At 35.3% G+C, this 14,135-nt stretch overlaps 1 protein-coding gene across 1 annotated transcript; it reads left to right on the plus strand.

The window, feature by feature from the left end:
* The first annotated feature begins 1,174 nt into the window (after nt 1–1,174).
* LOC131931390 (dihydroxyacetone phosphate acyltransferase) lies at nt 1,175–14,121 on the plus strand. Its single transcript, XM_059288194.1, has 14 exons — nt 1,175–1,368; nt 3,936–4,132; nt 4,625–4,801; nt 5,086–5,215; nt 5,751–5,954; nt 7,244–7,395; nt 7,687–7,817; nt 8,476–8,696; nt 9,091–9,234; nt 9,855–9,968; nt 10,428–10,507; nt 10,630–10,770; nt 11,259–11,532; nt 13,462–14,121. Exons 1-14 carry the CDS (start codon nt 1,332–1,334, stop codon nt 13,542–13,544), a joined length of 2,085 nt encoding a protein of 694 aa, XP_059144177.1. The 5' UTR covers nt 1,175–1,331; the 3' UTR covers nt 13,545–14,121.
* Nucleotides 14,122–14,135: the final 14 nt, after the last annotated feature.

Below are 14,135 nucleotides of genomic sequence, written 5' to 3' on the forward strand. Positions count from 1 at the left end.
TACTCAGATTTTTTTTTTCTGATCAAGATAAGCTCATGTTTGCAATGAGACTTACAGATTGTTAAACACACCGATGTCGTTGATAGTTTTCTAAGATTCTAACCTAAGGTTAATTAGAGAAGCTGGCCCAATTAAGATTTAGGTCATCAGAAATTGTATGTCAACTGAGCACATTACACAACACATAATAGACAAAAGCTTGACCAATGCTTTTCTCTTATATTGACCACGCTATCCCATTATGTGTCAAGGTCACAGAAGCAGTTGGACTATAGCTCATCTGCTATATTGACCCCCAGGTCAAAAAGGATAACTTTTTTCCTCCTCTTATGTACAACATAAATTGATATTTATAGTTTAATAAAAAAGAAACAACTTCTAATGAAGTATAGGCTTATATTATTGTAGGGAGTTGGAGTCAAATTAGCACACCGGTTTTAAAAAATTGGTGAATTTTCTATCAGCCAAATTTTGAAATTTTGGGGCTGACTTGGTATGTCTCAGCTGTATATTCCTGTATAAGATGGTTCTTGCAAAAAGATCAGGGAGAAGAAAGACAAGGAGCTAAACAACTTTGAGGTAACTACTTATACCACATACACTTATACACCATTATATCCACAAAATAAAAGTGTGTGTGGTGTATGAATGAATGTGCATCATTTTTGTACAATAGAACATGTGCCTTGGCTTCAGAGTTTCTTCCAGGCATCTCTTCGGGGGGGCTTTGCCCCCCCGAAAAGTTTTTACCGCCCCCCCCCCCGAACGAAATGAAATTTATATAATTTATATAGAAAATATATACTTTTAACAGTGTCCGCCCCCCCGAAGAAAGTTTACCGCCCCCCCGAAGATTTCAAGTGCCCCCCCCCCGGAGAAAAAAGTCTGGAAGAAACACTGCTTGGCTTCCTATGTTTATCTCTATGTGCTTGATCAATCACAAGGCTGTTTGATTAAAACTTTATTTACCATTTTTAGTGTTTTGAAAATTTGACTTGCAAGAAGCAGTTTTTTTGTATAATGAATATTATAGACTAATCGGTATTTGCGGTTAATAAGGTAGGAATAATTAATTTAAATTAGTTTTTAAAAATTGATAAAGTTCGAATTTTATTTTCCACTACGCAGCCTGACATCCGACGTCGCCTAACCAATCATAAAGCTAAATATTTTGCAGAAGACCTAGGCCTATGCATTGATAAACACAATAAAAAAGAGCTGTTGATATAAGATACCGACCTGCATGAAGACGATACTCAATCTAATCTGTTACATAGATCAGATCTACTGCATTATTATTATTTAATCTTGATTAGTTAAATCCCGCAATCATGGCAGAGCAGTCACGCAATTCTTGGATTAGCAAAGGTTCGAAAGACCGGTTTTATTTTTTTACTTTATTTTATTTCAGTTCAGTCTCAGTCTGAGTTCAGCAATCAGCCGGCTTAGTAATTAATAAATTATTTAGTAATTCTAAGTTATTAAGTAATTGGTAGGCCTAATCTTAATGATATGATTACCACTGAAATAGATCGATCTAGATCTACATTTTTATTAGTCTAACTTAAAAAAATATATAGAATATAGTATAGTCTAAGTATAGGCCTAAAGTTCACTGGACAATACAGATTACAGTGCATTGCATCAACTACAATACTTTTTCTCCATACATTTTAATTAGGCCTAATCTCTTTTGCTTATTTTTGCATAGAATATTAAGATAACAATATAATGAATATATTAACTTGTTATACCAGTCTTTGCTATGGTGAAAAAAAAGGCGCAATGTCCACCCCGATTTCCCTCCTCCCCCAACCTGTGAATACATGTTGTAATTTAAATCGACACCAAACAACATTTTCTTCCCGGGTGTCTACGCCCAGGCCCAGAGAGAGCCCTTCCCATGCACAACCACATTCTCCAGCTTTCAAAACAAAGACAAAGTGGCTATACCGATGGTGGCTTATATTAGATTTTAATGCTTAGGCCTATTTGATTTAATATTTAAATTATTATTAAGTATTAAGGCATTAATAATAAATTTTAGGCTTAAAAATTTAATAATCGTTCTTCATTGTAAATCCAACATTGACTAATCCAAGTTTGAGTATATCACTGATAAAGAATCAGTTTTTTCCCTGTATTTGGCATAACAGGAAATTACCCACTTGCACCAATTTATAAAACTATGCCACTCTGCATTTTTGCTTAAGAAGAAAACCTAGCTACTTTACACTAACAAATTGGTTTGGGTTTGGTGTATGCCTACATGTTGAAATTACAGAATATGGATCAAAACTTGCATATACGGCAAATGTTATAGTTTGTTTTGTTTGAATTATATTCAGGTTTAATAAAAATTTCATCAGACTTTTTTCTTGTAGAAATTCAATCTCTGCTTTATAAATATTTTAAAATGTTTAGTGTTTCTTAGGCTATATGTATATATAATTATAATCTAATACAAATATATATATACACACACAGTTCTGTGAATTCAAATTAGTTTAATTCTTACGTCATCACACCCAACTTAAAACCTAAGGAAACATTTGAAAATACTTTGGCAATTGTCTGGAGTTTCTGCTGTTACGTTTTAAATATTTAAGCAACAAGAACAATACTTTAGTATGGTTTGGACAAGAATAAAGTTAATTCTCAAATGGCAACCAGGAGGTGCATGACTTGAGGCCTTTAAGTTTGAAGACTTTTCTTTATGAACTGTTGGTCTATATATATGCCGTGTTGCAAATGCTGAAAAACTCAAAGCAGTTGTTTTGTAAAATATGTGGTTGGAGAATTTCCAAGTGTGGGGTTAAACAATGGAATAGTAAGTTCTGTGTGGCTCTAAAAGTTTTTTGTACTCTTGTATTTGGTTTCTGATTTCAATAGCTAGTATTTTCATATTTTATGTTACAACAAATAGAATTTGCAATAATTCCACCTAAATTTTTTTTACTAGATCTAACAGTTTGTTACATGTGTTTTGAATCACTGATCAGCATATGAAAAAATTGCTTAGTGTATACATTTTTAATATTCAATTATAATATTATGTAATTTGCATAAAAAATGTGCTTATACTTGTATTACATTTTCTAATCAAGAAAGAGAGATAATTAAACAGAGAACTGATTGTGCATGCTTTTTTCACTAACAGTTTAACTTTAACCTTGCATATAAATATTCAACCATGGCTTTAAAGGAATTATTTCTAAACAAAAATATATAACTAGTTTCTAAAACTATTTAGAGAAAAATAATCTCGAAATAGGTTTTGATTTAGTTTGTTTGAGCAATGAAATTCATATATTAAATGAGGACAGTACCCTAAAATACATTTATATGGTCATTTTTGAGAACAGAATAAAGTGAAAACAGCTTCTACAGCAATTTATTTCTGAAAAACAAGTCTCTCAAACATCTCATCTATGTTAGTAACAGCTGTATTTAACTTTAAATTATTTAACTTGTCTTTTAAAAGTAGCTGAGTGGTATAGGCCCCCTTGGTATTTTGTAAGAAGTTAACAGCAATACTGTTATTACTCAGGGGTGAATTTCTAAATAGTTTTAATTTTTAAGACTGATTTAAATATCAAAAACAGTCATTGGTGCAAAGTGACTCAAACTATTACATCTGGAGGGTCACATTTGTTGCAGATCATTGATGGAAATTTAACAATGTTTTTGATGTTATTAACAAAACTCATTTCATTTTTTGTTGTAGCATGTTATTTATTTTGAAGCATCCTTAAGTTTCATAGGGTAGCAAGTAACACATCTTATTGACTTTTAATTAACATCTGATTGCTTTTTTAATGTTAACCTTTTTTAAATTATAATTTTTACATGTTTACAATAATGTTATTCTTTGTGTGTTTTGTTTTTATATCCACTAAAATAAAAGCTGTTCTTTGATAACTAAATTTTCACAGATGACCCAAAGTTAGTTTCTGCCAAACAAAAAGACATGTTTGAAGACATCTTGGAGGAGAGGAGGTTAAACAGTGACCTGAGGTACTGCTGCAAGACCAGGGATGAGCCGCAGTTCAAGCTGAACAAGCCCAGGACACCAGCGCAGCTGAAAGAGCATGTCATGGCCAGTGACAGGGTGCAGTACGCCATTGAACAGGTCAGCTGGATGCTGTGGCTACTTGCAGAACTCGTTTAGGCAGGGGGGGGGGGATTGATATTGTGTAAACTTTCAGTATTTATCAAAAGGTGGGGGGGGGGGGGGGGGGAAGAGAAAGTTAGAATTGTGTTAGATTACTTATACTACTCATGTAGGTAAATTTAGGTGGAAGGAAAGGTTATGATTTGTATTTGATAACTTTGTTTAAGGGGTGGGAGTGTGAAGTTTGATGTTATGATCACTTACATTACTTACGTAGGTGGGGGACCAGGAAGGATTGAAAGTTGATGATGTATTTGCTTATAGGTACTCATTTAAGTGTATGGGAGGGTTGCAAAGGTTTATGTTCTATTCAATTAAAGCACACATTTACATAGATATTGTAGCTAATAGTATTGTTTTATTAAAATACTTTCCTAATTTTACTAATTTGCCTTTGTATCTATAATGGACATTTTTCATTATTAAATATTGCTTGTTATTTCTGGATAGGCTTGCCTGGAAACAAAATTACCAAAAAGTGAGATTACAGCAGAGGCGGCCAAAATTCTGGATGAAATGGCCCACAACCAGCGCATGGGGGCCATCAGAAGTTTTGCGTACGCTCTGGTTAAAGTTTTCAAATCACTTTATCAAAGAATATATGTTAACGTGGATGGCATTCAAAAGGTAGGATCTTACTACCATAACTATTGCTTATTATTCATACACAACTGTTTTAGCTAATTTAGTTTGCAGTTTTGTTTTTTTAGCTGCACTAACTTCTAAATTACTTAAATTTTGAAATGGTGATATTTGGCTTGTTATATTTAAGTTGTATTTGTTATGTGATGACTTTATAAAATTGTCAACATTAATTTAAATGTTAAACTATAATTCACCTAAAATATTTGCAAAAGTTTGATGCAGCATTTCTGTATTACACTAACAATTTGCCACACATGTTGTCTCAGGTGAGAGGTATGGTGAAGGAGTATCCCATTTTGTTGATGCCATCCCACAGAAGCTACATGGACTTCCTGCTGATGTCTTATGTGTTTTATCATTACGATCTACCCCTGCCTGTCATAGCCGCAGCCATGGGTAGGATATTTTTTCTTTACCCGTAGTTAATTAAACATTTTATGAAGTAAACTTAATTTATTTTGATTGTTAAAAAACTATAAAATAAAATTGAAAAAAAATAGATACTATTATAAATATATTAACTCTTTGTTTTATGATTTTTTTATATTGATTTCTTGCCCTAAATAAGTGTCCTCTTGTTTTGTTTTAGATTTTTTGGGCACGCAGTTTGTTGGCTGGCTTTTAAGAAATGTATTAACTCTTTGTCTTCCAATTTTTTTTCATTGATTTCTCACCCTAAATAAGTGTGTTATTGTTTTGTTATAGATTTTTTGGGTATGCAGTTTGTTGGCTGGCTTTTAAGAAATGTATTAACTCTTTGTCTTACATTTTTTTTCCATTGATTTCTCACCCTAAATAAGTTTCTTGTTTTGTTATAGATTTTTTGGGCGTGCAGTTTGTTGGCTGGCTTTTAAGAAATATATTAACTCTTTGTCTTCCAATTTTTTTTCTTTGATTTCTCACCCTAAATAAGTATCTTGTTTTGTTTTAGATTTTCTGGGCATGCAGTTTGTTGGCTGGCTATTGAGAAATTCCGGGGCTTTTTACATCCGACGCAGCTTTGGTGATGATCATCTGTACTGGGCTGTGTTCACGGAGTATGTTCAGACCCAGATCTGCAATGGGGATTCCCCGATTGAGTTTTATGTTGAAGGGACCAGGAGCAGAACTTCCAAGTCTTACACCCCTAAATTTGGTAGGTGGCTGCATCTATTCACTTTTTGAGCATAACTTCCAAGTCTTACACCCCTAAATTTGGTAGGTGCTTGCATCTATTCACTTTTTGAGCATAACCTCCAAGTCTTACACCCCTAAATTTGGTAGGTGGCTGCAGTTATTCTTTTTTTGCTTGCACAGCTTAAAATTTTCAAATGAGACAGTATTGCCGAAACCCCATTCATTTTAATGATTTGATAAGAAATGTTCATTCACTTCTTAATGTAATATTGTGAACAGATTTAGGAATGCAATTTTGATGTGTTTTTTACCTTATTTTATTTAGCTGAAAAAAAATTGCAGTAAAAATAAAGGGATTTTCAACGTTAAACCTGATGATCTAAAGAGGCAGATGTGACTAAATTTAGAGATTTTGTAGTCAGCACTATGATAAGCCACCTTCACTGTTCCCCCAAATCAAGTCTGATACCCATCACTTTAGAAACTTGAGGGGTCTGCATAGGGGTCATCCATAAATGACGTCACGCTTTTTTTGACGATTTTTACCTCCCCCCCTCCCCTCCGTCACATTTCGTCACAAAAAGCCAGACCCCCCCCCCCTAAAATGACGTCACACCTCAACCTACAACCCCCCTCAAAATTGCAGTTGAATTTTTTTTAAACATTGATATTTTTCCAAAATCTTGTCTAAACTATTACAATTTATTAAAACAGTTATCTAAAACGCGAAATAACGTCTAAAATTCGTTTTCTAACATTGCTTTTTTATAATGCAAAAATGTGATGTCCCAACATCTAACCCCCCCCCTCCCCCTCATCACACATCGTCACAAAATTACGGACCCCCCCTCCCCCCTACGAGTGTGACGTCATTTATGGATGACCCCATAGTCACTGTTTCTAAACCCAAAAGTCCAGAGTTTGAACCCCTGGCCAGGCTTGATAGCTTGGGACAACAACCCATCTAGGAGAGACAACTCCAGAATCAAACAACTGCTGCCTTGTAGTTCATCCCTTGTTGGACAAAGTCTATGATAGCAAATCCAAAAAGAAAAGCAGGCTTAAATTGGATTCAACTGCCTGTATGGCGCATAACAAGTTGACACGTGATACTTACTTGTGTTGGAGGAAATGCTACAATTGAGAACAAAGGAGAAAAGATTGAAATTGGGAACACCACGAGTTTTTGAAACTACCTCGCATGCACTAATCAGTCACATGATGTTTATATATCTAATACAACTATAAATGTTTAATTGTTAGTAACGTCAATAAATATATATATTTTAAAAGTGCATGCTGTTCCAGGTATGCTGTCTGCTGCACTAGAGCCCTACTTCAAGTCCCATGTGCCAGATGTCATGGTGGTGCCAGTCAGCATCAGCTATGACAGGATTCTGGAGGAGAGTCTCTACGCTTACGAACTGTTGGGAGTCCCTAAGCCAAGGGAGTCTACCTCAGTAAGCAAAGGTTACTTTAAGCCCAAAACAAATAGTATATGCAGCTTTGATATTTGGCCTGTAGCGGCAGCTAACTAAAACCTATTTTGCCAATAATAATATGTAATTTAAACCTATTTTGTCAATACTTTTATTTATTTTGCGATAACTTTTGTTAAGAAAGAACATTATTTTACCAAATTTGGGCCTTCCACAAAATGAAAACATTCATTTTTAGATGTTACACTGTTGTATTAAGTTTAAGATAAATTTGTGTTTGGTTGATTTGAAGTAAAAATTTTTTTGTTTCAGGGTTTGTTAAAAGCTAGAAAAATACTTGAAGAAGACTTTGGAAACATTCATATTTATTTTGGTGAGCCCATCTCCATCAGGAAATATTCCGAGGGTTTGGTGGATCGCAGTCTTCACAACCTGGCACCCAGGTTAGTTCATGAGCTAAGATTCTTGTCGCATCATTTTAAAAGTAAATTATAAAATCTGTTCCAGGTTGACCAGAAAAAAAAAGTAAGTTATCGTTTTGAATCTGGTGATACATGGGGCAGGCAAAGTAGAGTTCACCTGTTTTGGTGACCTTAGCATATCAAGGGATAGTGTGGTCATCACTATGCCCAGCCGACACAGTGGCGTAGCTACCGTAAAGCTAGCGTAAGCAAGGCATAAGGGCCCAAGGCAAATAGTGGCCCTTTTTCGAAAGTTTGAGGGGGGGTGTGCAAATCGAAAGTTTGTCCCCGTTGCCGGGAAGGGCCGCTGCACCTTTGAGGGGCCCACTAACACTTTTTGCATAGGGCCTCAAAAATCCTAGCTACGCCACTGAGCCGACATTGCTTTTCCTAACATAATTCAAGTACCCATTGGAGCTGGGTAAACTCAGGGACATGAACTCTGGACGAACTCAAGATTTTTGGATTAGCAATCGTATGCTCTACCATCCGACCATGCCTTCCTACAGGTTGACCAGAAATTGGATATAATTGAATTTGAATGTTCCAAATATAGTGCCCAGAGTCTAGATACAATTAAATTTGAATTTGTTGCAGATATATTGCTCAGAGCTTACCAATGATTTTGAATTTATTGCAGATATATTGCCAGTTTGACAAACCAAGAGCAAGATTTAATCAAAAAGCTCGGCCACCACATGGTGCTGACACATCAGAAGCACATGGTTGTGTCCCCTTGGTCCATGATGGCGGCCGTGCTCATGCAGTCCCAGGGTGGGATCTCCCTCCGTCAGCTGGCCAAGGAGGTGGAGTGGGTCAAACGCCAGGCCTCCAACATGGGGGCTTACATTGATTGGCCAGGTAAGCACAGACAACAATACACAAAGCAAGCAGCTTAAATATATTTGACTTTTTTTCTTATGTTCTTCTTGTTTGTTAATAATTCTAGTGTTGGAATGTATTCCCCCCAACACAGTTAAGTATTGCGTGTCAACTTGTTATGCACTATGTAGGTCTTTTACTACTATTTCAGCCTGCTTCTCTTTTTGGATTTGCTTCTATAGCCTTTATCCATCTAAGAACAAACTACAAGGCAGCAGTTGCTTGATTTTGGAGTTGTCACTCCTAGATAGGTTCCTATCCCCAGCTACTGTTCAGCAACCATGAGCTTAACCAACCTGACTATGCGAACCTCCAACTTTTTTTTTTTATTATAATAACAACCAGGTAATTAAGAAAAAATAATTTATTTCAGCTTCTGAATCTGCTGAGTCAGTATTGAGGGCTAACATAAAACTGCATGAAAACATAGTGCGGGTCACAGAAGACGATGTGGTGGAGCTGGTGAGGGTTGCACCCCCCTCACATGCCAAGGCTACTGATACCCTCATGATCACAGGTTGGTGGAGATTCACATTTTGGTGGGGATTCACATTTTGGTGGGGATTCACATTTTTTGGTAGTTTGGGCTAAGATAGCTTTGATGTTATCTTTAATTTTTTATATTCACGTGAATTAAATTAATTTAATTTCCAAAAAGTTTGCTAGAACAAAATGTGAATTCACATTACTAATTTTGACAGCAACTGTGTGGAGTTTCCATTCATTTTTAATTGTATTTACAAGTTATCAGATTATTAAAGATAGAGCTAGAAAATCATTGTCTATGGTTATTTCAAACTATTGAATTTAACTACTTTTCTGTTGTGTGTTAATGTAAAAATCAGTAGCTTCATAGACCTTAGTAGGTTGAAATGGTAGAGTTAAACAGCCTGTATCACATAGACACTTAAATAGACAGCACTATGCCCATGAACTTTCCCTGACTTAATTCAGATACCCATTAGAGCTGATTGGACTCAATGAATTCATACTAAACCAAGCCAGGATCTTGAGCAAGCAAACCTGTAACTTAAGGGTTAACAATCATGTGTTCAACTACTCAACCAACCCCCCTGTTTATGAACATGCTTAGATTACAAACACCTGAACCATTTATTACATTTTTTTTCCTTGCAGCTGGCCAGCATTTGATGTTGTCGTTGTATAGAAACCATATCCTTCATGTGTTTGTGAGGCCAGCAATGATTGCCATCTCTGTCAATACATGCAGTGAAGAAAAACTTTCTATTGGTATGTATGGTGCCATTGTTTTGGTTAAGGTTCCTGTTGTGGTAGTGGTTAGGGAGTTTTGTTATGCTGGCATTAATGTGACCAGGATTTGGGTGTGACATTGAATTGTTCATGATATGGGTTTGTGGTTATTAACCTAGCCACAATTAGGGTATGGCAAGAACTTTGGCATGTTGTCATTAAGATGGTCAGGATTGGGGTATGATGTCATTAATGTGACAAGAATGAGGGTATGTTGTCGTTAAGTTAACCAGGATTTGGGTATGTTGTCATTAAGATGGTCAGGATTGGGGCATGATGTCATTAATGTGACAAGAATTAGGGTATGTTGGTCATGATTTGGGTATTTTGTCATTAAAATGGCTGGGATTGAAGTATGTATTAACAGTTTTATTGACCAATCTGTTGGTTCCTTGTAAGTAATGTGTATAACATTTAAAAATGTTCTTCCTCATGCAGGTGAGCTTTACAACAAATACAGTTTCCTAGAGCAGCTGTTGTGTAAAGATTTTGTTTTTCTACCAGGTTCAACTAAAGTGGTGAGTTGTTGTATTCCCTGCTTATGTTTTGTGTGGTTCCTATTCATGGCTTCTTGGATTTTTTTTTTTAAATTGATATTTTAAATTATAAGTTTCAAGCTTTGTGTTTAAACTTTTCCCAGGACTTTGAACTTTCACTTCGTACACTAACCCACACAAGTGGGGTGGTGATGGAGGGGGAGGAGATCATCATCAGCAAGTCAACCAACAAGTTGACAACCTTCTACAGTCAGATGTTTGAGCCTTTTCTGCTGGGTTACTGGGTGAGTTAGTTCCCTTTTTCATTCATTTTTACTGGGTGAGTTAGTTCCCTTTTAGTCATTTTTGTTAGGTTTTGGGAGAGTTTCCCTTTACACAGCATAACAGGACTAGTACCTTGGGTAAAGGCGGACCCAAAAAAAAAATTCCTATGGCTTTTTTCTTGGACATTTTTTAAATTTGTTTTTTATTCGTTCAATTAATTTTTAAAGAAAGGCTTTAGTTTTTTATTGCTTTTATTTTTTTTTGCTTCATTTGTGAATATAGTGTTCTTGTCAAAGTTGACTTTAATTCACTGCTTATGTTTTTAAAATCTGTCTTTTAAAATGGTAAATATTTATTCATGGTTAGCCAGCAAGCAATGTCTCTAGTGTCAAACATTTTTTTCTCTCTATCAGATAATGTGCCAGTATCTGCTGTCAAATCACCCCAACATTCATGGTTAGCCAGCAAGCAATGTCTCTAGTGTCAAACATTTTTTTCTCTCTATCAGATAATGTGCCAGTATCTGCTGTCCAATCACCCCAACATCGCTGGCAAACCTCTAGCCAAGACACAGAAAATGCTGGTGAAGGAGGCCCAGATGTTGACAGCACGTCTGCTGCAGGAAGGGGTTGTCAAACACTACGAGATTCTCTCCCTGGACATGATGAACAACGGCCTCCATGCTCTGTTCCACATGGGTGGCATCAGTAAGGAGAGAAGGGATGGGGCGATCTACATGTACCCCAACACTCGCCAGCTGTCAAATATCACAGAACAGTTAGGTAAGTTGTCAGCCATTTTTTTTAAAGAGTTGATCTTGATTATTTCTAACATTTCTAACTTTTACTGCTGGGTTACTTGGTGAGTTAGCTTCTTGTTGTATAGTGATTTCCTTTTTTTTTTTTTGTATTGCTAGGTAATAAAAAAATAAAAATACTTGTTACTTGTTTAAGCCCACATAATGCTCTAAAACTGGTTTTTTGGAAGTACCGAACCCCAAGTTTCATATGCGCATTCACCGAACCCATCTTAGTAGTTCTATTATCCGCACTGACAAAATCCATTGGTGAATTTTATGAGTTGGCTATGTGTTGTGACCTCCTCCAAGCCTCTAAGACTGACTCAGCCAAACCTCTGGTGTTTGATCAAACTCAGGTTCAGGGGATGTGACTTTTCCGAATTTTAGCGGAAATCCGATTTTTCCGTTTCAGTTGCAATTTTCCTCCGCTGATTTAATTTTCGCCGAATTTTTCCGCCGAGTTTCAATTTTTTTAATTTTTTTACGAAGTTTTAAAAATTAGAAAAAAAAACGGAAATGTCTTCTACGTATTCTATGTATTTAAATTTAAATTGACAACTAACTACTGTACTTAAGTCAAACGGACACTCGAATATGCGCATTTCTTTTCGATTGGTCGATTGCGCTAGGTCTGACGGTGCTAGATCAAGATTAAATGTAGATTCGGAATTTCGGCGGACTTTCGAATTTTTCAAAGCACACTTTTTTTAGTCCAAATTTTCCACTGATATTTTCAGTTAACTATTTATCAAAAACACGGGAAAAATGTAATCTAAAATAATGCAGTTATTCAAATGAAACTTACATCTCTTAAGCCTGGTAATCTAGCTATCGATATAGCCTAATTTACCTATCGGTATTTTAACCCGCCTAAATATAGAGTTTCTCTCTGATTCTATTTTATTTCGCAATCTCAAATTAATATTGAAATCCTTGCAAAAGGTGACTATGAGGACTAGACTAACCCGCCCCTCCTTGTAGCAACGGTGGCTCTTGTGACCTCGCCTTGACCGCAAGTACGTGTTCGGTACTGCTTGTGGAAAAAAATGACGTCACAGTCAATTTCAAATAGCTGTTCTTGCAATACGTATGCTTCGTAGGCCTACAGATTAAAAAACAAACTTAACGTGACTACGACCGTGTCTTGTTTGTGGAAGAAAAAATACGTTCAGACTGTGGGGGGGGGGGGGGGGGGGCTTCATTAGGAGAGAGAGGAGGTAAATATCGTCAAAAAAAAAACGTGGATGACCCCTAACAATTTACAGCTATTCCAAAAAAAAAACATAAATATCGATGTGGCTTGGTTATCAAAATGATTAACTTTGGTTCACACGTCATACCCTTTCTAATTTTAGCTAACCTGGTCCATTTCATTATTCCATCACATGAACCTAAAACTTTCAAATTGTAACTAATCTTAATCTCAGGTCTTTACAGTTGAAGACAAATATTTTTACCAATCCAATCTTTAAAAATTGAAAACACTAGTACATCTAGAATCTACACTAGATTAGTACAGTTTAAATTAGCTTAATGATAAAATATAACTTAATTGCTACTTTTGTTACATTGTAATTTTTAAAAAGTTGTTTATAAGGTAAAAATTAAATTGCAATTAGACAAGACTTTCAATGTTATTTTAGAGTAACATAAACTTCTTGTATTTAAAATATTAACTTCATTAAACAATTAATTAGTACAGTAACAGTATGAAGCTGCTTAACCGCGATAAAAAATAGATAAAACATTATTATCCAAAGAAAATTTCCTAATTTTTTTTCCTGGTCTGGTCACATCCCTGCAGGATATGAACCACTGCTCTCAAATATTTTTTATTTATTTGGTGCTTGTTAAATTTTACTGGTTGTAGAATGTTTTGTTCAAATGTGAACATTTTTTTTATCTGTTTCAGCCAAATTTATTGATGTGCCACCATTGCCTGCAGTTAGCATTAATCTTCATTCAAAGACAGTCACAGTTAATGCTAAGTTGTAAATCAAAAAGAAAGAACCCAACATTTGTTAAAGCCAGAGCTACAGTTTCTGTATTCTTTGGATGTATTATCTTCTGTGTCAGAGGACTGGACTTTATTTTATTTGAAGTAAAAACTAAAATATAAACAATGAGCTGTTTATCTAAACAAAGACTGCTCAAGGTTCAATTGTTGATATTTTGCTTAATCAGCCATATTTTAAAAAAAATCATTAGATTTATAAAGCCACATTTCACAGATCATTAAAGATGAAAAATCAGTTTAATTTTGAAAAAAGATTTTTCTTTTTTCAGGGTAACCCTTGTTTTTAAACAGAATTCAGTATTAAATTATCCACAGTGTGAATTGTGTTTAGGGAGTGTTCATTAGTTAACATGGACAGAGTATACACAGTGTTAATTTTGTGTAGGGAGTGTTCATTGGTTAACATGGACTTGAATATGGCCCTGTAAAAAAACTCTGTACAAACTTGTGATTGGCTGTGATAATGCTGTATGTGTTGAATGAATCTTTCACTGGATGTTTTACAAATGGTCAAGCTAAAAAATGTTTTATTTCATGAGCAATATGTTTTGTAGAATACATTGAATAAA

This window comes from Physella acuta, unplaced genomic scaffold, assembly GCF_028476545.2.
Source record: "Physella acuta isolate Inbredline_101_S28 unplaced genomic scaffold, ASM2847654v3 ptg001956l, whole genome shotgun sequence".
Lineage (NCBI taxonomy): Eukaryota > Metazoa > Mollusca > Gastropoda > Physidae > Physella > Physella acuta.

Coding starts and splice junctions, on each gene's coding strand:
- LOC131931390 (XM_059288194.1), top strand. CDS start 1,332: ATGGCAGAGCAGTCACGCAATTCTTGGATTAGCAAAG. Junction 9,235..9,854: donor TGATACCCTCATGATCACAG/GTTGGTGGAGAT, acceptor TTTTCCTTGCAG/CTGGCCAGCATTTGATGTTG. Junction 10,771..11,258: donor CTTTTCTGCTGGGTTACTGG/GTGAGTTAGTTC, acceptor TCTCTCTATCAG/ATAATGTGCCAGTATCTGCT.